The sequence below is a fragment of the Panthera tigris genome, chromosome C1 (genome assembly GCF_018350195.1).
Source record: "Panthera tigris isolate Pti1 chromosome C1, P.tigris_Pti1_mat1.1, whole genome shotgun sequence".
In the NCBI taxonomy this organism is placed as follows: domain Eukaryota; kingdom Metazoa; phylum Chordata; class Mammalia; order Carnivora; family Felidae; genus Panthera; species Panthera tigris.
The window spans coordinates 53,363,612-53,389,800 of NC_056667.1; the positions used below are offsets into that span (position 1 = coordinate 53,363,612).

The window sequence follows — 26,189 nt, forward strand, 5'->3', positions numbered from 1 at the left end:
CATTGTGAATGTAGCCAACTGAATAAAAACAATAAAGTTCGAATAAATAAATAAATAAAAAAAGCATAATTGGCCTGTCAAAAATGTGGTTCTTAATGGTTTATTATCAGTTCTCTGAAGAGTAGAGGACTTAATCTTGGTTTAAAAAAAAAATCCGTTCCTAGAAACTTAACAGATTTAAACTGATAATTTGTTCCACTGAACCTAACCCACAATTTCCACATATAAGAAATTATTTTAAAATAAGATAGAAACATTTTTTCTCTGAAAAAAAATTTTTTTTGAAAAATTCACATCCTTTTATATATGTTAACTAACTTGGATGTAAATTCAAAAAATAATAATAATAAAAATAAATTCACATCTTTTTGTAAAGTTGGCATTCTAATAACACTGAGTTGCTTCTACAACTGTATCAGCAAGGTGCCATCTACTTATTCTGAGGTTCATGAAGAGAAGTTTTTGTTTGTATTATCCAGCATTCTTTCTAAGACCAGTGGAAATGTTTTCCTTTGGTCTCTAAGGAATGGTTGTGCTTCTCAGCTTCTTTCAGCCTTCTGCATCCCATGAACCATATAGTTGATCACATTTCCTGGCTGTCGTAAACCGTTGGGGGGCTCAGTGTCCACTTCGCGGCTCTCACCTCTGGGAAGTTCCAGGACTTCTGTCCTGGCCTTTCATGAACCACCCCTTCCTCTGGACTCCCAACTTTTGTTTCTTACTTTTATCTTCTCTTCTAATTTATAGAAATACTCTTTTATTTTTATTTCTGTTTGTGTATATCTTATTTATCTTCAAAAGCTGCTTTTATAATTCTTTGGGAGACAAGGCTACCATTGTTGAAACCAGTATTCTAAAAATTACCCCCAAAACATCTACCTATAACTTTCCCCTCATACCAATAGGGAGGAATAGAAGAGAAGGCAAAAGGAGTTTGTAAGCTTTTCTTTTTTTGAAGCTTTTTTGAGTGTCTCTTTTTCCTGTTTTTTTAATAGAAGTTGGTGATATGGCAAAGCAGTACATAGAGAAAGGTCTTTTGGTTCCAGATCATGTGATCACACGCCTAATGATGTCGGAGTTGGAGAATAGGCGCGGCCAGCACTGGCTACTAGATGGTGAGTTGAACCTGTGGGTAAGCTGGATTTCTGTGACTAGTTGGTTGTGCACACTCCCTTAATTTCTGACCCATTGCAAAATACTTTTTCTTCCAAGCTTTCAGTCATTTATTTAGGCATATTCCAATTTGGCAAAATGATAGAAACTCACTGTGATAAAGCCTTTTCGTTTATGTCTCCAGACTACCATCCCTGGAGCCATTGACTTGAAGCAAACCTTTACTGAATTCCCTTTACTCTTACAGTTTTGATGGTGCTCATTGTTTCCATGACTAAGTTGTCATAGGTATGACGCATCTTAAATCAGAGGTTCTTTCATTCATAATAGGCCACACAAATTAACACCATGAGTTACCATTTTTCATCTGTCAGGTTAACAAAGATAGAAAATCTGAAGATCTTTTATTGAGTGTAAAGGAAATAAATATTATTGAGAGTCTAAAACAGGCAACCATTGGAGGACAGTTTAGCCATGTTTATACTTTTTTTTTTAAGTTTATTTTTAGTTATTTTGAAAGGGAAAGAGAGAGCATGTACATGTGAGAGCATGGGGGAGAGCAGGAGGGACAGAGAGAGAGAGAGAGAGAGAGAGAGAGAGAGAGAATCCCAAGTAGGCTCTAAGCTGTCAGCACAGAGCCCAACGCAGGGCTCAGTCTCAGGAACTGTGAGATCATGACCTGAGCCGAGACCAAGATTTGGACACGTAACTGACTGAGTTGTCCAGGCGCCCCAGCATTCTTTATATTTCCTGACTCAGCAGTTCTCTGCCGGATTTCTTCCTAAAGAAAGGTTGTCAAGGTTGTCTGTTCTCATCATTATTTGTAACTAGCAAGACACTGATAACGACAAGTATCTATCATAGGAATGCCTTAAAAATTAGTATGTCTGTTAACCGAGTAATGTGTACCTATGTGTTGGCATGGATAGATCTCTAAGATGCACTGCCGAGTGAAAACAGCTAGCTGCAGTAGAGTCTATCTCATATACTGTTATTTATGTAAACATGGAAGGATGCTGTGGTATTTATTACTCTCTCCATGTAGAAATACATGCATAAACTCTCTTTGAAAGGATATTAAAAAGACTGATATAGTCTTTGATACTGTTTGATTTTTTTTTTTTTTTTGAGTATGTATTTAAGTAAAACCTGGACCTTATTTAAGACCTCTATAAGAGGTTCCTAAACTTTTTAGGCAAATGGGCCCCTTGATGACAACTATGATATTTCTCCTAGGAAATGCCTGCAGATGCTTACACACAACATATTATACAATTCTCCATGAAGCTGAAATTCAGAATCTTCTACTTTAAATTTTAAGAAAAACAATGGACTGGGTGGATTATTTCTTATTCTTGAATAGCAAGATTCCTGGGTACAATAAAAATAGAAACTTGATGAGCATGCTACTTTCTAGGACCACAGAATGGCAGAGAATGAGATTTCTCTATGAGGAACTTGTTTCCATTGCAGAGCGGTTTTTAGTTCACACAAGGCACTCAATCCCATATTAATTTTGTGAAACTGAAGCTTCAGGAAGTTGTGACAGTTGAAACCTTGATGTTTGCCAGCCACAGAGAAGCCAGATGAATTGCCTACATTTAAACTATGAGATTGGCTATATTTCTCCTAAAGTCTGGAACCATGAGTCTCCAAAATGACTAGTATGGTGCGGTCTTTATTGTCTATCAGTGTTTCTCAAAGTGTGTAGTGTGCAGTGTTAGTAATTGCTAGACAAGAAAGCAGATGTGTCAAGTTAAATATTAAAAATTGCTAGCATTGGGGCGCCTGGGTGGCGCAGTCGGTTAAGCGTCCGACTTCAGCCAGGTCATGATCTCGCGGTCCGTGAGATCGAGCCCCGCGTCAGGCTCTGGGCTGATTGCTCGGAGCCTGGAGCCTGTTTCCGATTCTGTGTCTCCCTCTCTCTCTGCCCCTCCCCCGTTCATGCTCTGTCTCTCTCTGTCCCCAAAATAAATAAAAAACGTTGAAAAAAAAATTAAAAAAAAAATTGCTAGCATTTATTGAGTACTTATTGTGTGCAAGCATTGTTTGGAACACCTGATATTTTTTCATTCAATCCCTACAATACTGTAAGAAGTAGATACTGTTATTCCCATTTAATAGATTAGAAGACTGAGGCAAAGTAGGGTTTAGCTAACTGCTCAAAGGTAGTAAGTGCCAAAGTTAAACACGTTTTCTTTACTTTAGGACTTCATTGAAACTTTAATATAATGCAATTTAACTCTTCACAGAAGGAGACATCATGAGGCATTTTCTGAATTTATTTGATTTTAGAATCCCCCACCTCATTCCCAACACTCACCAAGAACCTACAGGGTTTGTTCTGTGGAGCATTCATTGTGAACTACTATTTAACATATATTCCTCACTTTGTAGGTTTTCTGAACAGTTGACTATAAAGTAGATCATGTCTTTCTAGACTTTGGATTTAAAAATTTGGAACTCTGTTCTCATGGGACTAGAGGGAACAGGTGGATTGAATTTAAAACTTTTGCTGAGAGAAAGGCTATAATGGCCTACAAAAGGCATCCTCTTATTCATTGGGCAATAACGAATAAAGCTCCTCTTGTGTGTCAGAAATTACTAGGTGCTGTTGATAAGATGCTAAGACACTGTCCCTATCACAGTAGGGGAATCAGTAAAATAGTTACTGATAGCAGAATAGAAGCATATATATGAGGTACCCTGCAGACACAGAGAAGAAAATTATGTTCTGGTAGTGAGAGGAGGTACTGGAACAGCGTTATGGAAAAAGAGATAAATAGAGGTTCCGCAGGTTGATGAATGGGGGTTGGAAGGCAGATGTTCTCTGCAGAAGGGCATGTGAACTAGGTAAGAAAAGGATGACATAGCTTAGTATTTTCCTGGGCCTGCAAGCAGAGGCAGGCAGGGGAAATCCTGGAGTGGATGGTGTTTGATTCAGTACAAAGATGATGGAACCAGAAATTGTTTGCTCCCGGGACCATTGAAAAGTTAATTAGGGCCATAACATGATCAGATTTGTGTCTCAGAAAGACTGTTCTGTTAGCAGAGGAGAGAGTAGGTGGTGGGGCAGGGACGAGGTGGAGGCTAGAAGCCAGATACAAGACTGTTGTAATATTTGGACCATGGGATGTTGAAAGCCTGAATTTGGGCAATGGTGGTAGGATGGAAAAGAGGCACCATCCAGGAGAGAATGGATTGAGGGGGAAAAATTGACAGGAGGTATGAGTGAGGTTAGCTACTACAGCCCTGTGGTTTTCTTTTTTTTCCTTCCCTCCCTTCCTTCCTTCCTTCCTTCCTTCCTTCCTTCCTTGCCTTACCTTGCCTTTCTTTTTTTTTCTTTTTTCTTCTCTTCTCTTCTCTTCTCTTCTCTTCTCTTCTCTTCTCTTCTCTTCTCTCTTCCTTTCCTTTTCTCTTCTCTTCTCTTCTCTTCTCTTCTCTTCTCTTCTCTTCTCTTCTCTTCTCTCTTCTCATCTGGTCTCGTCTCGTCTGGTCTCGTCTGGTCTCGTCTCTTCTCTCTTTTGTCTTCATACAGGGCTTGGATTCAAGAAGAGTGTGGGATCAAGACCTGAGCTGAGATCAGGAGCCAAACTCACTTAACCAGCTGAGCCACCCAGGCACCCCTGGAGTTTTCTTTTCTTTTTTAGAGATTTTAATTTTTCAAGTAATCTCTATACCCAATGTGGGCTCCAATTCACAACTTGAGATATAGAGTCCACATGTTCTACTGACTGAGCCAGCCAGGTGCCTCCTGGCTTTTATTGCTCACGGAGGTTTGCACTTTTTGTTTCTTGACTGTCATTGCCTCCTTTGCACTTCTCTAGGCCACTTTAATTTCTCCAGGCGCGACACATTGACTCACAAAATGTAGTCCTCCACAGTGTGTAGGTGTTTGCCATGATGGGTAAACTTTGACTTTGCCACCACCTGACTAAATTTCTCTGGTTTAAATTCTTTAATTGTAAAGCTTGTCACCTTGCAAAGCAAACTTCTGTAGTTTTAGTGTAAACTTTGTTTTAAAAAAGGATTGTCTATATTAAACTCCTTTGGAAAGGTGGTTAGTGTAATAACCACTAACCCCAGTTAGGTACCAGACTGCCCGTTTTTTTTAAAAAAAATTTTTTTTTTCAACGTTTTTTATTTATTTTTGGGACAGAGAGAGACAGAGCATGAACGGGGGAGGGGCAGAGAGAGAGGGAGACACAGAATCAGAAACAGGCTCCAGGCTCCGAGCCATCAGCCCAGAGCCTGACGCGGGGCTCGAACTCACAGACCGCGAGATCGTGACCTGGCTGAAGTGGGACGCTTAACCGACTGCGCCACCCAGGCGCCCCTCAGACTGCCCGTTTGAATCCCAGCTCTGCCATTTACTGGCAGTCTGTGACCTTGGGCAAATTGTTTTACCTCTGTGGGCATTTTATTCCTCATGGAAAACAGGGATTAGGAAAGGGTTTGTAAGGATGAAGTGAATATATGTAATGTTCTTAAAAGAATGCTTGCCATATAATAAGTGCTATATAGATATGCTATTATTATCTGTCCTAAGTGATATACAGGTCCTGAATGTTTTGTTTTTGTTTTTGTTTTTTTGGTGACTACATGAAGTGTTAAGTACAGGAATAATTTAAAAAATATTTAACCATGTGAAATTGAAGGTCAGTTTTAGTTATGGAATGCTTCTGTGTTTTGCTTTTGCCATAACTATTCCTCTCAGGGAGAATAACTAAAGTTCTTTTACATCACAGGCCTGTTTTTAGTGAAGTGCGTCAGTATCATGGCTGATTTAGTTTGTATCTTTCTCCTTGAAGACCCATCTGGTCACTTTTTCAGTTGTGATTTTCCTTTAAAGCTCTGGAATAAATCCATTTGGCAAAGTGAGGAGTGTTAAGAATGCCTCATTCTGTGTTCAGCCTTAAACTCCTTATGTTACAGGGCACATGCTCTGTGGAGGACGTGCCTGTTGAGTGTGCTAAAGGTGATTGAATGTGCAAAGGTCGAGAAAAGAATTCTGGATGACAGATGACTCATCATCTTGGTCCATATGTCTGTAGAGAGGCATCTGCAAATGGTGGGTGGAAACAAGTAGAGTGGACGCAAGCCAAGGGAAGGCCAGGAGGGGTTGGTGGATGGGGTGCCTGAGTGCTGTGTGGTTTGGTCAGCTATGTCCTTGCTAAAGATAGTTCAGCTCTACCTTACCTTTGCAGTTTTCTCTCCAGCTGAGTAAGAAACTGTTTTATGTGTTAATACTTGTATACATTTGTGGGGGCTTTTCTCCTTTTTTCTTTCTCTCCCTCTTTGTTTTATTTCCTTAGAAGTTGAATGTGTGAGAATAGTTTTAAAAAGTTTTCTTTAATATTTAAGACAAATATTCTACTAGAAGAATGGAATGTGCTGCAAGCTTTCTAATTTTGTTATAAAACCATGCATGTTTTTTTTTTTCCAGTTTCATATAAAGAAAGTATTTACTACTTATTAGGTGAAATAGCTAGAGAACAGTAACCATCTCTTTAAAACGAATATAAATTCTTCGCTTTTTAAAAATAGGGCTGGCAGCTGGGTGGGGCCGGTAGGGAGATGTGTTGGTAATAGGGGTTTTCATTTCTAAATTTGACTGCCAACCTGTGTATTTAAATAGTAGCCTACAAGTTCTCAAACTCCTTCCTAATTTATCTACAGGTAACAAGAAGTAACAGAGTTGTCTACCATACGATTTTAGGTGAGGCATCAAAATATTTAAAATTGGTTGTCACAGTTTGGTTTCATAAAAAAATATTAAATTTTAGAATAATGAGTGTAATATAATTTAAGCCTTTCATTGGAATAAAGATCCCTTTGGAATGAGAGTTATCATTCAGTCTGTGGTTGTATGTTTCATTTGTGGTTCAGCGCAGTGTTGAATGCTAATAACTAGGGCTTTCTGTAGATAATTCTGGAATTTTTTTTTTTTACCAGAAGTCAGAGTTGCTTGAATGTGTGCAGTGTTTGTGTGTGTTTGTTTGCCCTGAGAGTTAAATGATCTCAGATCTGCAGTATTTCCAAGGTACATACTTACTCAGAGCCCTTGGTAACCAAGTAAATGGTGGATGGTAGGAAACCAAACTATGTATGATAGCCATGTAGCCGTAATAGTCACCTCCAGAATAGAGCATCTGTAAAATTCTGTTTTTAAAACAAACTTGACATTTTTTATCATCTTCTTGGAAGAAGGAATTACACCTGCTTTTGATTATACTTTGTAACATCATTACTAAATATTCAGATATTCTTCAATGAAAGGATTTGTAGACATGTCATTAATTTCAGGTTGAATATTGTACTAGGGGAGAACACATGACTTCACCAGGGGAAGATGGGCAAAAATAGGAAATGGTATCTGTGTATACTTTAAATGAAACTTAAAAAAATAAATCAATGAAACTAAACAATAATATTGGTCGAGTTACACAGGAAAAGACCATTACTCAGCAAGGTTAGGTTATGAAAAGTCATTTTGGTCACGCCTGACTTGAAATTTAGCACACTCTCATCTTGTGATATACCGTATCCAAAGAGCGGAGCCTGTTCAGACTCTATGTCTAGCTATTGATTTCATTAAAGCTAGTGCAGCCTCTTTGTTAATGGTCCCAGGCGATTGTGCAAATTTCTTTCGGTTCTGAGTCTTCATAATTTTTCCTACAACTGAGTATTTATTGAGCACCAACTCTGTGCCAGGCACTGTCAAGACACCACAATAGAGCAACATACTAGGTGGGACCTGGCCTTCTTGGCATTTAGAATCTAGTGGTGATTCAGCTTTTGTGCTGCCCTAGGCAATGAGGATTGCCTTTGATTTCTGTGATTTAAATCTAACCTATGAGAACTTTGTTTTTATTCTATGACTTCCCTACTTTCAGTGTTCTTAGTGTCTGTATGAGCTCAGAGGATCGGACTGAAAAACATGGTAAAATAAAGCCTTGGGTATCTTCTCTTGTTCATTTGATTGGATTCTCTCCTGAGACCCTGTTCCCATGTCCATTTCTGGTGGCTTTTTTCTCCTGCGTGATCTGACTGCTGTCTTGGGATGGGGAACAATTTTAATATGGCAGGTAACTCTGAGTTTGTTTATTCGCTCTGTGTTTCCAGAGAATGACTAGATTTTAACAAGTAAGCATTAAGGGCCATATGGAAAACATATGTATACAGATATTTGAACACACCCTAGAAAAACTTGGTTCAGAGATCAAAATGCAAATTGAGTTATACATTTTATGGTGCGTCTTGATGAGCTGGGCATTGGTCTGTCTGAGGAGGGAATAGCATATTTTCTGAGCTTAGTCCAGGAGGAGCAAATGCTGAATAAATAACTGCAGTCTAGGACCTTGGGAGCCCCAGTGGAGGGGGTGAAAGGTGAGAGGTAGCACCCAGGAGAAAGGAACTGACCCTATCTTAGGGGTGAGGGAGGCAGCTGTTAAATGGAAGGCTTCCTGGAGAAGGTGACAGCAAGAACTAAGTTTTGAAAGTGAGAATAAAAGCTTAATCTTCTAGGTGGAGGGATCACTATATGCAAAACAGCATGGTGTATTCTGGAAACCACAGGTAATTGGATAATTCTAGAGCTGAAAATATGAGCATATGAGGTCAGAAAAGTGGGTGGGGGCAAAAGTTAAACACTTCATGAAATTCAAATACAGGGCATTGAATAAACATCAAAGTCAATACTAATTTTTTTTTTTTTTTACATCTATTCATTTTTGAGAGACAGAGCACAAGCCGGGGAGGGGCAGAGGGAGAGGGAGACACAGAATCCGAAGCAGGCTCCAGACTCTCGAGCTGTCAGCACAGAGCCCGACGTGGGGCTTGAGCTCACAAACTGCGAGATCATGACCTGAGCAGAAGTTGGACGCTTAACCGACTGAGTCACCCAGGCGCCCCAACATCAAAGTTAATATTAGAAATGAGTTAGGAAGCTTAAAATGTAAAACTTTGAGTTTGAAAGAATAACTTATTTTTTAACTTTTTAACCAACACTTTAAAATTAACTTAATTTTTAACATGTTTAGATCTACTTTAGATATTAAACTGTGATTTCTATTTGGGCATGTCTCATACACTTTAAGATACACTTAGCCCCTTTGCTGTTGCCACTTAATTAGAAGTCTATAAAGTAAGGCATAGGATGAAGCTGTCTTCAAATCCTAATTTTAGATGGAAGGAGAGCCTCCTTCCCTAATTTATGAAACAGGTATCTTGGGAATTGGATGGATTGAGAACATTCATTGCAAAGCTTTATCCAAAGCATCTAAAGCATACTTTGCTAGGTTTTTTTTTTTTTTTTTCAAATTAAAAAAAATTATTTATTTATTTTGAGGGAGAGCAAGAGCACAAGTGTGGGAGGGACAGAGAGAAGGAGAGACAGAATCCCAAGCACTGCTCCATTGTACAAAAGCCCACTGTGGGGATCAGACTCACAAACTGTGAGATCATGACCTGAGCCAAGGTCAAGAGTCAGATGCTTAACTGACTGTGCCACTCAGGCACCCTTTTTTCTAGTTTGTTAATGAAACAATTGCTGGGCATTTACTAAATACACAGCACTATATCAGAACAGTAATGTGGTGGAAAAAGCGCGGACTTATAACTGAATATCATTATGTAATTTATTAGCTCTGTAGTCTTGAGCAAGCAAACTTACTTTTCTTGGATTCTTTTTCCTCATCCATAGAATTAGTAGCAGTATGTATGGCATAGGTTCGCGAGGATTAGCTAACAAATATGACGCTCTTAGTGGAATCCTAAAACGTAGTAGGTGGTCACATGATAGTACGTGTTATTATGTACCGATGTTGTATATACATACCACCACATGTTGATGCTGATACAGATGTTAGAACTTAGCATTTCATTAATAAATGGCTGATAAACTTAAAAATGTCATTTTAATAAGCAAAGATCATCATATTCATCCCTCATTAAGTACACCGGGGGAAAGTATAACTAAACAAAATTCCCCAGCCTCCATTAAACCTTACCTACTAATATAAAACAAAACAATATAAAACTCTGATGACTGCCCTAGTACTAGGAAGAAAAACCCAGATTTTGTGAAGGTGAACAAGTTGATTAGGGTTTAGAGGAGAGTAAAATGTGGGAAAAGTGCAGAGAATTTAATTTTATCATTTGACACTGACTTTATAAAAATGGTACATGATTACTATAAAGCATTCAAGCCATATGGCAAAATATAAGGGAAAGGAGCTAGTCACCTAAAATCCCCGTAGCCAGAAATAATCAGGGTTAACAGTTGAGAACCTGTCATTCTAGACCCCTCCTCACGCACATAGGTGCTTGAAAGTGTGTAAGTGCGGCTCCCATACTTGATGTACTTTTAAAAATATTTAATTTTACTTAAGTTTAACAATAGCAGAGCTAAAGTGAACCTGAAGGAATTATTACTGAATTTCAGATAAAATCTTTCTTCATCACCCAGGATATTCTTGGGAGAGCTCTTTAAGATTATGAAAGCCATTAGGAGTTGACATATTTGTTTTTTTATTTCATACTTCAAATTGAGACAGAGAGATATTGTCTTTCTTCAGTGAACAGTAAGAGGATTAATGTACTTAGGCTTCCCCCCACCTCTTTTCCCCTCCCTCTGTCTGTTTTCAATGGTTTTTGTTGCTAAAATCTATTATAAGTTTTCTTCTGTAACCTGAATTTCCAATTTTTTTTTTTTTGTCTTACATCTAAAAGATTTAAATGAATTCTGTGGCCTGGTTTTCTCACACAGTACCACATCTCTGTTTCTTTTGTTTTGACGATTCTTCTTGTTACTTCTGTGAATAGACTAGAAACCATCAAATTATACACTTGAAACAAGTGAATTGTTTGGCATATGAATTATGTCTGAATAAAGCTGTGCTACTTTTTACCACAGCTTTTCCATTCATCATTACCGTGGTCAGCTGGATCTTACTGGATAATTTCCTCCTGCTGTTCTTTCCCTCCTTCCTTCCCTCCATTGTAACAGAGGGGCTCATGTGATGCCCTCTTCCCTGAGTTTTCACGTTTGAGAACGCCTCCTCATCATTCAGCAGGTTCAGCTGGCTGTGATATTCCTGAGTGACCCCTGTGTCCTTCGGCACTTTGCAGCCTCTGTTTCATCTTGTTCCGACCTGGATTATTGCTCTGCAAAGCCCTGAGGCCAGTGTGACTTTTGACTATGATTTTTTTTTCTTCCTGTATAGACTTCCTGAAGAATTGTTTCCTCATACTTGAAGTAAATAGACCATCTCAGTGTTGTTTCTTGTCCTCCCTCCTATAGGTACTGTGTTCTTTTGATCTCCAATTCAGTTCTTTTCCTTTCAGGAAAGTTCTCCTGTATTATATCTTTTTTGTCCTTTTGTTCAGTTTTTCTATTTTAAGAAAATATATCCACTTACAGTGGATATTATTGAATATTCTTTGTCTTTATCATATTTTAAAGTTTCATGTTTTTTGTGTTTCCTTTTGCCTTCATCTATGTTCAGACCTCTTTTCTTGAGGGCAAGGGAGGGCAAAACTTTGTTTTTATTCCCTAATGATGTCACAGTTTCCTTACGTTTATGTGCTGTATGTGCTAATGCTGCCAGGCCTTTGCACTCCCTGTGCCCTCTACCTGCAGCACTGTGCCTTGAGATGGTCATGAGGATGCTCCATTCACATCTTTACTCAGATATCCTCTCCTTGCCGAGTCCTTCTGGTACTATCCTGTCTACCCATTTCATTCTTTCTTCTTACCTTATAATCATGTAACTTACAGATCGATCTGGATGTTGATATTTTATACCTTCCTGTACCTACAATTATGTTTGACATGTAGAAAAAGCTTATAAATACTTGTCTGATGGTAGGTCTCACCTACCATGTATATGTACACCATATACCTGGGAGCTGAGCCCATGGTGGGCCATACTCAGCCTCTGTTCTTTTACTTGGGGCAAAAATACGGGCCTGTGGTGAAATCATTTACAAGTTTCTTTTGTCTCAAGTGAGATATAGTGGGACCAGTTTTCCTTTAATTTGTTTATATTGGGACTTGGGTCCCCATATAACAGGTAAACAAAATTCTTAAGGAGAAGGGCCTTTAAGCAAAGGATTTACAGTTAACAGCTCCTTCCTCAATGCAGTATGCATATTCCTTTACTGGCAAAAGGGCTCCATAATTTTTAACTTGTTTAAGAACACAGGTTATAAGCTATGAGTTTCATCTATATCCTTAAACAGGAAAAATCATTGCACTGATGCCAGAGGACCTCAACACCATTTGGGGATTTCCCCAAGAATCCCTGCCTAATAGGAATTCATCTTTTAACTAAGCCACTTAGAAGATCCAAACTTAGGGTTTAAACCCAAATTTTCTGTAGTATGTCTTCTATCAGTGGATCCCGAAGTAGTGATTGTAGCATGTCCAGGTTTTTAAATCATTTACTACTAACCTATGAGCTCCTTGAGAGCAGGAACTATTTATTACAACTCTAAGATACGTAATAGTAGAGTTCCAAGTGTCCCTGGAAGATTTCAGTGAGCAGGAAGTAGGTCCTAAGCTCTCAGCACAGTGGGAAATGTGGAGCTCACAAAGTGATATGATGTAGCTTAAGCTCTTGTTTGCCAACATCTGGAGCACAGCTGTGTCTTAGTCTTTTCACCATCTGTTAATAAAAACTGGAAGAAGTGGAAAATGGAGATCTTGGATACACATACAAGTAAATATTGTGCAAACAGATAAGGTAGTTATAAGATGTAAGACGGAAAAGGCCTTCATCGAGCAGGTTTTGACGGTGATCAATTTTAAGTTGCTAGTGAGGCTTCTGCTTGGTGGTATGAATAGTTTGAATGCCCCTGTGTTAGGGAAGACTATGGTAGAATAACTACCTGCTTTGAACTTCAGTTAATCATTCAGTGATTAATTGTGATGGATTATGGCTTACATATTTTTAACTTGGTTCTTGCTTTCCCAACAGCTGGGAAGAGATGGCTGGTCAGAAGCAACCGTGTTGGCCCCAGATCCTAATGCACATAGGAAGGGGGCCTGGTGTTGTGTGGCCTTTTCATACGTTGCCAGTCCCAGGCGGATGTTAGAAGTTGCCCTTTAAAACTGCGCTTCTATTTCCATCAAGCAGAGGGCTTGCTTTTCTGCCTGGGAATGTGGTGGTGGACTCTGGCTCTCTGCCCTTCCTCTGGAATGAATGCACAACAAATTAGAAAAACAGAAGTGTCCTAGTTCCCCATTCCCCTCCACTGTCTCAGCTTGTTGCTGTGGCACCTCCTGCTTCACCGGCCCTCCCTCAGGCTCTTGGCATGGCTGAGAGGAGCAGATGCCAAGGCCCGGTGGCTGGCACGTCAGGGATTTAGCGACATCTTCCTGCACATGGTGAATCTTTTTTGGGAGGGAGGCTGTCTAAAAAATAACCTGTAGGCACCATAATTAGTGATATAGCATGGTGGATTTTGGGAGAAATTTAACTGCATGAAATTTCAGCTTTCAACATGGATTGGCTATTTGATTAAGCAGGACATGGTAGCTTTTCTAGGCTATGAGGGAGAGGGGACAGCTTAGTATGGAAGCATGAGGTAGGTTTTCTGTACTCCTGGTGAGAAACCACGTGATGGAGTGAGCAGTCTCGTATGTGTCGTTACAGGGAGGAAAGCAAGCTCTCTGGGCTTAAATGTGTTCATTATTTTACTTTGCCTGTTGGATTTTCTGGTTTCCTCAACAATTAATGGAATATATTCACTTGGATTAGGTTATCTAGGGAGACTGGGATTCTGCTTGTTAGTCATTTAGAAAATATGTGTTTCAGGATTACTTTTCGTGAAAATAAAAGTATACCACAATTTATTGCAGTTCTTTCTAAATTGAAGAATTATTCATGCTGCCACCTGTTGACAGAATTAGAGTGTACATCTAGTCTACTTGGTCAGTAATCCCTGCCTACCAGAATACCAAATCCACATGAAATCTGACTATTCTGTGGAATCTGACTGTTCCACATGGAACAGGGGCTACAAGCAAGCATGTTTAAAGAATACACACCCACAGCTAGAGTGGCAAATTCTCTTCTGCCCACCTGTGTAACCATAGCCTGTCTAGTCTGAATCTCTTAGTCAGAAGATAACCTCTTAGAATGTACTTTTGAATGCTTTATGTATGCATGCATCTAAGTACTTTCATGTCAAGAATGGCTATTCTTATTTAGAGGCAGATTTTCCATTACAAGATTTACGGATCATGCTTTAAATTCCATACATCTGCTAATTATTTGTTTCCTTTCAGATTCCAATATCCTTGCAATTTGAGACACCAAGGAATTAAATCTTACACCATGAGTAGATCTTTGGAAGAGAACACGGATCAGTGGATGTCAGATGTTAACTAAAGAGCAAAATACCCACATGTTTCCTCACCAAAGTTAAAGTGAACATCTCATGCCCTGATACTGGGACACTCTTGGTTGATAAACAGTTTTCACAGTCTTCATATTGTGATCCTCTGACAATATGCTCATTTAAAAAAATATATGTATGTGGTTGGATAATGACTCTTCGCTAAAAATGGTTTAAAATGTCCTGGTCAGGTTGTACCTTATCCGACAGTCTGTTCTTGGCAGCTGATTGATGTGAGAATTACATCTTTGATTTGTTCAGCCCAACTTGAGACACTGATATAAATCACTTCAAAGGATGCTGCCTTTTAGGACACCATTTCATATTGTGTGCCCTGAAGCTTTACATTAGGATGTGTAAGCTGAAGAATATTCATATCTTAAGAGTCTTGTAGACAGATAACCGCCTCTCCTTACTTCATGGAGCCTTTGCCTTCTGCCTAACCAGGGTGACACAGAGCCCCTCTCTAGGACCTGTGATCCCCCAGGTTTTTGACTCTGCACTCCAAACTTCTGTGAGAGCCCCAGCCCACTGCCAGGGCCTTTGTGACATCTTCAGAGATTAGGACACCACACCTGCCCTAACAATTACACTATTTGAAGCTAGTCACTTCCAACTGGGTCTTTTATGTCTGTGATACTTGGTTATTAAGGGAAAGGTAAGCCATCCCTCAGTGTCCTTTTTTCTTCTTTATCCTTTTCTCTTTCTCCATTACTGATTCTCCTCTTCCTCCTCCCCCTAAGTCTTTACTTTTCCACTGTACCCTCTGGGATTCTCTTTCCTTATAACCTTCTCCACCTTCCTCCTCACACCTACTCTGACTCCGCAGAATACCCTACCTTCTGCCTTAAAGTAAACCTGGGTCTCCCCTTCACGTGTGACCTTCTTGTCACACCTCCTGTTATTGAGGAGACTTGTTCTCTTATATGAACATACTGTGTTTGGTGATGGTGATGGCACTATCCTGTCTCCCCACTGCTCCTTTCATACTTTTATAAAGGTTCATACTTACCCGTCATGTCTTTCTTGTTATCAGACTTGCTGTCTGTCCTTTTACCTCCGGTCCCACATGGTCTTCATTTTCCCCCAGTGTTGGCTCTTTGCCCCACTTGCCACACCTCCTCCCACCCTGTGCCGGCTGCTGTGCTGGGATTTACGTACAGAAATGTGTTTGTTCCTCACAACTTTCTGGATTGGGCATTACCAGGCTCACTTTATGGGTGGAGAGAGGTGGGTAACCAGGGTCACAACGTGAGCAGGTGGCATAATTGCACCTCAGACCAAGGCAGTGTGTCTCTGGAGCCTGTATTTCTGTCTGCTAAGCTATTTTTCCCTAGTGTGCTTCATGTAGTGTGTACCTTCAATGCCTGTCAGTAGGGAATTGGTTAAATTGTGGTTCATCCAAACCATGGAGTACTCCACAGTTATTATAGCAAGAGAGCAATGCGTATGTATAGAAAAGGATCTCCAAGATCTATGAAAAGAAAAAAGCAAGGTGCAGAACATTTGTGTATGTGTGGAGAGAATCTGACATGTCTGTGCCTGCAGCACCCTGAAGCCACGCAGGATTTGGATTTCTCCAGTCGTTTTGTATACTGACTGCTGTATACTGTATACTGTATAGTAGACTATTGACTACTGTAGCCGTCACGAGCAGGTATTTCTCACAGGCTGCACTTTTCCCCGTGAGAGGAAGACAGCATCGTGTGGTATGTGATGTGTGATTCTGGAGTCAGCACTCGGTTCTTAAATGTGTGGTCTTGGGCAAGTCACTTAACTTTTCTGAGCCTCAGTTTTTACAACTTTAAAATGGGAATGATACCCATTTGCAGAATAATTGTGACTTTTCAGATAATATTTATTCATTGATTCAACAAATATTTATTCAGCACCTATTATGTGCCAGGCACTGTTCTAGGCATGAAGGATGTAGCAGTAAACAGCTTTAAAGGTTCTGCTCTCATTTAGCTAACATCCTAGTGAGAGTAGAAACACTTACAAAATAAAGTAGATCATATGCTATAAAAGATGTTGAAATCTATGAAGAGAAAACCGAAAAAGAGGGGCGGGTGTGAATAGGGGTGCCGTGGGTGGGGCGCAGGTTTAGTTGAACAGGATGGTTAGAAAAGTCCTCACTGACAAGGCATGTTTTGAGCCAAGACTTGTAGGAGCCGAGGGCACACGTAGATACCTACAGCAAGAGCGTGTCACGCCGAGGGGACATAAGCTACTTGTCCAAGGTGGGAATGGACTTACCGGTTTGAGAACAGCAAGGATGTCAGGTGATGTGGGGTGACGGACAGGGATGCTAGGTGAGAGATGTAACAGGCGAGAGTAGGCCGTGTAGGCCCCTGCACAGTTTCAGATTTTCTTCTGCATAAAATCTATCTGGCACAGCAAATAGTGGCTGTGATGATGAGGATGCTACCAGGATGTGCTCTGCTCTTGGGGTGGAAGTAAGATAGATGGGGTGACGTTTAGGATTCTTTCAACAATTATTTTTCATACCTGTGGAAGAATAGCATAGTGTAAGAGAGAGGGGGCACTTCCAAGACCAGAGACCTGATCCTCAATCCTGTTCTGCTGCTGATCTTCACTGAATGCCAGTTTCATCTGTTACACGGAGGGTGATTGTTCCCGCTCTGCCCACCTCATAGGGCCGATGTGCAGAGTAAGAGAGAAGTAAATTTCTATAAATGCTTTGTGAACAGCAGACTACAATACATAGGAAGCACACAGGGTGTGTTTGCTGATTGGACATGGACTCAGGAGCCACTGACAGTTGCCTCGTCTGTGCGAATGTTCCCCAAAATGAGGCACTCACTTAACGAGAAAGACTGCACAGCTGTCACATTTCTTTTTCACGTTTATTTATTTACTTTTGTGTGTGTGAGAAAGAGAATGGGAGTAGGGGAGGGGCAGAGAGAGAGGGAGAGAGAGAGAATCCTAAGCAGGCTTTGCACTGTCAGCACAGAGCCCAACGCGGGGCTCGATCCCACGAACCACAAGATCGTGACCTGAGCTTACCCGACTGAGCCACCCAGGCGCCCCAGGCCGTCACGTTTCTTCACTTGGATTCCGTGTTATAGTTAACGCAGGCTGCAAATGGATTAGTTCCTTGGAACTTAATGTCCCGTTGCCACGTCAAGGTACACGTGTATTGTCAGCAGCTTAAGGCTGAACCTTTGCACTGAATTTACCAGTTTCACTTTCACCCAGATCAGAGCTCATCATGATTACGTATTGAACTGGATCAGGAAAGTAGACTTAAGGTGCTTTACTATTCGAAAAACGAGGTAGGTGGTGTGCCAGGTTCAGAGCTTGCCTGGCACGAGCTCCCTTTTGATGGGTGGGTTCCAGAATGTGCAGTCTGCGCAGGCTAATAACTAGAGGTGCTGGGCTCTAGTTATGGTAGAGAGCACAGAGCACCAGTGACTCCCCAAACTAGCAAATCTCAGGAAAGGAATTAAATAGAAGCCAGCTGGGGGATGAGGACCTTTCCTTCACGCTGAACTGGGAAACCAGTTGAGCCCCCAGGAGAGCTCTACCTAGAGCAGCAGCGGCCATTTATTGAGTGCTCACTCTGTGCCTAACACTTTACATCTTAAACATTCTAGAAAGATTGTCTCTCTTAATCCTCAAATCAGCCATGCAGTAGGCATTACCTTTTGTTATGGACTGAGTTGTGTCCCCTGCCCCCGCCGCTTTAAATTCATCTGTTGGAAGTCCTGACTCCTAGTACCTTATAATTTGACTCTTTTTTGGAGATAAGGTCACCGAAGAGGTAATTAAGTTAAATGAGGTCATAGGGTGGGCCCTAATCTGCAATGACTAGTGTAGTGTCCTTATAAGAAGAGGAAGTTAGGATACAGGCACACACAGAGGAAAAATTCTATGGGAGACACAGGGAGAAGGAAGCTATCTGCAAGCCAACGAGTGAGGCCTCAGAAGGAACCAACCCTCCCTGACACCTCGATCTCAGACTTTTAGCCTCCAGGACCATGAGACCTTAAATCTCTGTTGTTCAAGCCACCTGTTCTGTGGTACTTTGTTATGGCGACCCCAGCAAATTGATACGCCCTTGTTGTATATCTGAGAAAACTAAGGACCAGAGAGATTACACAAAGCTGGTGGATGTTCTTGCAGTTCTGGCTAGGGAGAACTGGGAATGAAGTCCAGGTGTGTCTGGTTCCAGACACGTCCCACCGAGCCCTGAGGTTTCTGGCTTACTGCAGCTTCTCCTCACTTTTGAAACCACAGCTGGCATCCAGATCTTTGCCCACTGTTCTGTTATACTGTACTTTCCCTTGCCACACCACTTTTTTTACAGGTAAGATCCTGGACAGGAATAGCATAAACAGGTGGCTTGAGTTAGGGGCTTAGTGAATCTGGAAAGATTTGTCTCTGGGAATTTCCTTCCCAGTTCTCCTCTTGCCATGAAACTGAGGTAAAGAGGATTCTCTGCAAAGTGTTTTTGTACCTGTTTAAAAGAGGTGTTGAAACTTCCCCCGAATGGGATAGATACAAGTAGTTAGTTTTGCACTTACACTGTTGCTGTCACTGAGAAGTTTGGTGGTTCTTAACCAGTCCGAGTCACCTAGATAACTTTAAAAAAATACCTAAGTCCTGCTCCTGCTCCCAGATGATCCATTCTGGGAAGAATGTTATGGAATCTCAGTACCCATAAGCTCTTTTTCCCCCCTTGTAAGTCTTCCCTGATAATGTTGATGTGCCCCATCAGATGGAGAACCCTTAAAGTTGTGGAATGACTTATTTCTCTTGTTGGTACTTCTGAACCATAAAAATGGTTGCATTCCAACAACATTAGCATCTTAAAATAGAACTCTTACATTTTAGCTTTCATTATGTAGGCTTCTGTATTTTCCATGGTTCTTTCAACTTTAACACATTTTGAGGATGGGAGGCTATGATAGGAGCCACTGTCCTCTAACAGAAGACCTCTAAGCCACAAGAATTAATGATTCTCTGGTCATTAGTGGGTCTGAATGTGAAAGCCTAGAAGGTAGACACTACGTAACATTTTTGAAATCGGTTTCGAGTTTATTTGGTACACAGTTGCATTTTCCACCCATTCCTCCAGAGGGCACCAGAGTTCAGAAACAGTTGTGGGGGAGTTGAACAGACTGGCCTTTAGGCTAGAAACTAGCCGGTAAGATTTGAGCTTTTATTTGTGGGAGGAACTGTTGTATTGTCTTTCAGAGCTTCCTATTCTTTGTTGCCGCTGTACTCAGTTTCCATATTTTATGCAAAGGATAAAGAACAATGTTTTATTGTCAGGATAGTGGCTAGTGATGCTGAGAACCCCAGGACAGGGACTGAGGCTGAGAATTCAGGTCCTCAGAGGAGTGATTTCTAAAATTCTTTGTGCACAATTTTCGGTAAAAATGTTTACTTTATATCTTCAGTATATGGATATGTGTGAATTATGTGCATATACAGTTTTACTACCATATACCTTATAAAATGCACTCTCCAAACTAGAATCTGAAAAACAGTGAACAAAACAGTGCAACAGAGGCTCTATTTTCTTTTCATACTCTAGCAAGGGTCCCTTTGGAAGCCACTGATTTAGAAAATGACTTTTCCTTGAAAAAGGATTTGGGGAAAGCATAGAGATTGATCTTGGGGTTGTTTTGGCTGCAGGCCTCTAAATCTAACTCCAGTTGTCAATTTGAAAAAAATTTTTTATTTTTGAGAGAGAGGAGAGAGCATGAGCAGGGGATGGGCAGAGAGAGAGGGAGACACAATCCAAAGCAGGCTCCAGACTCCTGAGCTGTCAGCACAGAGCCTAACATGGGGCTCGAGCCCACGAACTATGACATTATGACCTGAGCAGAAGTTGGATGCTTAACTGACTGAGCCACCCAGGCGCCCCTCCAGTTGTCACTTTGGAGCCTTCATGAAGAGTGGGCTCTGCAGGGAAAGCTAGGACCTGGCAGTCAGGGAAAGAGTGCCCTTCTGGGGAAGGCTCACTGCCCTCACTTTGCTGGAATTTCAGTTTATAATGTCCCAGGTACAGTGCCAGAGAATAACAAAGGGAGTAAAGCATATCTTAAATCCCATTTCAGGAAACCCATCTTCTAAAGCAGACTGTGGTGCACAGTGTAGGGGAACTTAGGCTAAAGTTGACTAATAGACTTAAGTCTGGGGCTCTAGGTTTGCTACCAAAGTTCTCTCTGCAGCATCCCCAGTCTGACCTAGAGTGAGCTGTTGGAGAAAGGGAGATGGAAAAAAGGACCTGGTTGAGGGTATGTGTAGTATTCAATAAGGAATTTGGTGGAAAAGTAAAGGAGGCATGGTTTTATCTGGACTCTACTGAGACTCCTTGCCTACCATCCAGCCTATGTAGCCATAGATTGAATTGAGCCATGAGGGCCCACTTGGGGCCAAATCTTGCTCCTTGGTGACCCAGAGAGTATCACATTGTTATCTGCCTGGTAGTTATCATATATTTGAAGCTCCAGGATACATCCAGTTGCTGTGAAGCCCCAATTCTAAAATTAAGTTTCTTTTTGAACTTAATATTCAAAAGAGAGGCCGCTTAATAAGTTCAGATGTAAGCAGTCAAGCCATTCCATAATAGAAAGAAAAAATTACATAATGAGTTTACAGAGCTTGACAGAGTCCTATAATTTCACAGAATTGGGATTTTAAAGTAAGGCAACTGGTCAAATAAGTATGGCCACTGAACAGAAGACTAGAAGACAGCTACCCTAGTGTTACATGGAAATGTTTGCCCACTGTGTGCCGGTGTTAAGGCCACGTCTCCACAGTGTGCTTGACCTTAGGCAGATACAGTTTGACCTTTCATTTCCCTAAATGTTAAGTAATCATAACTTGGTCTAACAAATCATATTGAGATTTGAAAAAAATCCACTTAGCAGCTCTTTATTTAAGGGCAGAATTTTGTTTCCATTCTGAAAGCACTGTATGCTCAATTAAAAAAAATGAGAAACTAGAAGAGTAGAAAGGAATCCCTCATCTTCCCACTGCAAAGAAAACCACCATGAACGTACTTCTTGTATAGTTTCCCAGTGTGTGGGTGCCTTTTTTGTGAAGAGGATGCTTAGCCAGAGAGTCACTCTGGGAGGAGGGAGACAATGCTGGGCTATTGGCTCAGGCAACACCTGGGCTGCAGGATTAGAAGTACCTATTTCTAGGGGTGCCTGGGTGGCTCAGTTGGTTAAGCATCTGACTTTGGCTCAGGTCATGATCTCACGGCTCGTGAGTTTGAGCTCCACGTCAGGCTCTGTGCTGACACCTTGGAGCCTGGAGCCTGCTGCAGACTCTGTGTCTCCCTTTTCTCTCTGACCCTCCTACATTCACTTTGTCTCTTTCTCTCTCAAAAATAAATAAGCATTTAAAAAAATTAGAAATAACCTATTTCTCTGTTGAAGCCAGTCCAAATGCATTAATGGGTCATGGGAGGACAGCATACAAGAATGTGAAGGCAGTTTCTTCTGGGAGCCTGTGATTACCTTGTGTTAGCCATGTGATAGCTAATGAACTGAGATCTGCCCTGCAAGATAAGCTTTTTCCCACCTCTGTTTGAACTTGCCTTTTCTTTCCCTGTCATAACAATAGAGTTGAACACATGCCCCAGGTTTGGTGCTCTCTATTCTTGTGTCTTTTTGGAAAAGATGTAACTTCATCTTCTGTAATAAACAACATCACAGGTTAGACACTATGGGGACCGTTGGATAATTTTCCTTATTGGAGAAATTAGAAAATAAGCTCCAAGGGAAGCCTGGAGCTTCCAGTCCACCCCCCCCCCCCCCCCGGTCTACTGCAGAGCAATCCTTTTATCAAATACAACAAGAGCAAATTACTAGAAAAGTTAAAAGAAAACCACAAATTCAACCATAAATTTTAGATTCACTAGGCTTGAAATTACTGTGGAATTGCTATAAAATTCCTAAATGCTTTTTCTCATTTCTGTGGTTACTGTACTAGATTGCAGACCACATGTTGAGTTTTGTAAGAGTGGGGAATGGAGAAAAAAATATATACATGTATATGTATATATAATTTTGGGGATAGCCTATGAATAATATACTTATCAGCTGTTAAAGCTATAAAAGGACACAAATATAATTTTGTCCCTTCACTTCTTTAACAGAAGAGGAAATGGAGGTGATATAACTTGCCTAGGGTTACGTGAGTAGTTAAGAGCAAAGCTAGAACTGGTTTAGTGTTTTTTTAGTTTAGTATACTCTCTGCTTGTGTCATGTGACCCCTTAATCTTTCAGTGTCCCAAATGCCAAAACTGGATTTTAAAGTAGCCTATTTTCTTCTAGCATTAAATTTAAGGAGGTAGACATAAATGTCTGATAAAAACTTAATTCTGGGTGACATATGTATAGATTTGATTATTCTGTCACTGAAAATATTTCATTGACTCATTGGAATTGGGAAAGGTCTTGCATTTGATATGTTTTGTTTTTGGCATTTAGGTTTTCCTAGGACATTAGTACAGGCTGAAGCCCTGGACAGAATCTGCGAGCTGGATCTAGTGATCACTTTGAACATTCCATTTGAAACACTCAAAGACCGTCTCAGCCGACGTTGGATTCACCCTCCCAGTGGAAGGGTGTATAACCTGGACTTCAATCCACCTCATGTGCATGTAAGACTATACAGGGCCCTTTGACAGACTGACAAGAAAGAGGCACAGCATTTCGGTTGTAAAGTATAGGAAGGATATGAATAGATGATTCAAAAAAGAACAAATCTACATGGCCAAATGTATTTGAAATTTCTCATTCACTAGTGGTCAAGGAAGGCAAATTCAAGTTTATAACATCTATTGCTGGTGGGGATCTGAGAAAAATGATACTCTCATCTTTATCAGACCTAGTATTTGTAGTCTTTTTAAAAAGGAATCTAGCAATGTACATTAAAAAAATTTTTTTAATGTTTATTTTGAGAGAGAGAGAGAGAGAGAGACAGAGTGTGAGTGGGGGAGGGGCAGAGAGCGAGGGAGACACAGAATTCGAAGCAGGCTCCAGGCTCTGAGCTGTCAGTACAGAGCCCGATGTGGAGCTTGAACTCACAAGCTGTGAGATCATGACCTGAGCTGAAGTCGTCACTCAACCGACTGAGCCACCCAGGCACCCCTACATTAAAATTTTTATTTCATTCAACCCACCACTGGCAGTATAGGTTATGGAGATGAAAGCACTAGCAGGTAAGATCATGTACACAGTGTCGCTTATTCCAGTGTTGATTTTAGGGAAAAACAAAACAATCTGAACACAAAAATGAATGCTCATTTGCAGGGGATGATTAAATGAATTAGCGAATATCTACGTCTTGTAGTCAGTAAAAAGAAAGACTTTGTGCTATATACTTTGACCTGAAGAAACATTTCCTCCAGGTGTATTACTGAATATGAAAAGCAAATAGCACAATGATTCCATTTTTGTAAAACAGTGACTGTCTTTCTTTACACATATCTGTTTGTGTGTGTGTTTATAAGTGCTCTCTGGCTTCATAAGACCAGGGATAAATGGTTAACACTGGGTCTGGATGAAGAACTGGGGTTAAAGTGGGCGGGGTCATGGGAGAGATGGGAGTAAGGATGTAAAGGGGGAAGACTAGAGGAATAGCAAGTTCAAAAAAACAGCATGTTTACATAAAATAAGCATGTATAAAGGTACATGTTTAAAGAAACTTCTTTATTTTTTTAAATGTTTATTTTATTTTTGAGAGAGAGTATGTGTGTGCAGTGGGTAAGGGGCAGAGAGAGGGGGGGAGAGAGAATCCCAAGCTGGCTCCATGCTGTCAGCATAGAGCCCAATGTGGGGCTCGATTTCATGAACTGTGAGATCATGACCTGAGCCAAAATCAAGAGTCAGATGCTTAACCGACTGAGCTACGAAGTGCCCCAGGAAACTTTTTGAGTTAATGAACTCATTTAAAGAATTACTGTTCTTTCTGGTAATGATAGGAATTAGTTCAATATGATTCTTTTTTTTTTTTTTTTAATTTTTTTTAACGTTTTTTATTTATTTCTGAGACAGAGAGAGAAAGAGCATGAACGGGGGAGGGTCAGAGAGAGAGGGAGACACAGAATCCGAAGCAGGCTCCAGGCTCTGAGCTGTCAGCACAGAGCCCGACGCGGGGCTCGAACTTGCGGACTGCGAGATCATGACCTGAGCCGAAGTCGGACGCTTAACCGCCTGAGCCACCCAGGCGCCCCTCAATATGATTCTTAACTCCAATTATGGGGAGGCAGATAGTATTACTTTTAATCCTCCAAATGTGAAAGAGGTGACAGTTGTATCTTATTGGATTAATGTGTATGGAATAGGTAGACCTGAATATCAATAGAGTCAATAATTACTACAGAAAACCAACTTCAAGAGGGTAAGGATGCCTTCCCAGCTCATGAGTGCCATTGATAAAGTTCCAGTGAGTCTTATTCATTTGGGCGAAATGAACTAGTTGCCTTTTGAAGTCTTTTTTTTTTTTTCACATTTGTTTATTTTTGAAAGAGCATGAGTTGGGGAGGGGCAGAGAGAGGAGACACAGAATCCAAAGCAGGCTCCAGGCTCGGAGCTGTCAGCACAGAGCCTGATGAGGGGCTCGAACCCACGAACCATGAGATCATGACCTGAGCTGAAGTCGGTGCTTAACTAATTGAGCTACCCCAGTGCCCCAGAAATCTTTTTAAAAATATAGTAAATACTTCTGGAATTCCTGTATTAGGTCCCTTCCTCCTTTCTTTTTCAAGAAACTAGTAGAGGGGGAAAAATGATGGAGGGGAAAAGAGGGTCCTGAATACGCACTGAAGTCCAACACAGATGCTTCACATTTTAGCTCCGCCTAGCCCTGCTGAAGCAAAGATTCTCTTAAAGTTTGAGAACCTTTAATATTAAGTTGCTTTCCAAAGACTGGGTATACTAAAAGAACACCTGCAGTTATTACAGTGCTGCCCCCAAAGTCAGCAGTGGAAGTGCTAGTCTGGGCTACCTCTTGGTAGCCACTGTGGCCAGGCTGTCCTGGAAGGAGGGATGCTGTCACCCCAGCATCATTCTGCTCGTTCTAGAAGTAGTTGTTGTATTTACTGGTGCTCTGAGGTCCTAGAAATGACTTCTGAGCTTTGCAACCATAAGTAAAGGGGATGAAAGTAGAGGTGATGTACAGCTTTCCCCTACCCCCATCTCTCCTGTTGTGTCAGGGTAACAGCCATGGAATACACATGTGATGATTATGGGGCTCACCAACAAATCATAAGCATAAATTATGTACCCATGGCCCTGAGCTGTAATGGAATTTTAGTGTGTTTCAAATTTATAGCTGGTTTCTGATTATCCAGTTGAGTTGCCTGAACCTTTTGGTTCTGCTCTAGCCTGCCTTTTGACAGATTTATTTCATGTGACTATCTCCCCTGGTGGGTAATAGGTGTGGACACAGGAGGCAAGATCTTCTTATGTGCACGTTGCCATTTTTAAGTAGATATGTTTCCTGAGAAGGTTAAAATATGTCAAAAATCAGGTTCTTAGAATTGCAGCTTTTCAGTTCTCGGAATGTTTGTTCTTGTTTATCATAGGTATATGATTCATGCCTATTTAATCTACCTTTAGGCAAGTCATTATGTGATCTAGTAAAATAGCCTGAGTAAGATTAATCTCAGAAAAGGATTTGAA

General features: G+C 40.8%; 1 protein-coding gene and 1 long non-coding RNA gene across 9 annotated transcripts in view; one reads left to right on the forward strand and one right to left on the reverse strand.

Moving 5' to 3' along the window:
- AK4 (adenylate kinase 4) overlaps window positions 1–26,189 on the forward strand; it is an 88,839-nt gene that overhangs the window by 39,136 nt on the left and 23,514 nt on the right. For 7 of the 8 annotated variants that reach the window (XR_006221551.1, XM_042997481.1, XM_042997476.1 and 4 more), the window contains 2 exons: window positions 996–1,115; window positions 22,992–23,164. Coding sequence is in view for 7 of the 8 variants with exons in the window: in XM_042997476.1 (XP_042853410.1) it covers window positions 996–1,115; window positions 22,992–23,164 (293 nt within the window). In the remaining variant the exon portion in view is untranslated. The remainder of the gene's footprint in view (window positions 1–995; window positions 1,116–22,991; window positions 23,165–26,189) is intronic. The other variant, XM_042997479.1, reaches the window with a different exon arrangement.
- LOC122241417 lies at window positions 10,625–17,180 on the reverse strand. The gene is made up of 2 exons (XR_006221552.1): window positions 16,774–17,180; window positions 10,625–13,310 (listed from the first exon to the last, which is right to left on the reverse strand). It is a non-coding gene; the product is annotated as an uncharacterized LOC122241417 (long non-coding RNA).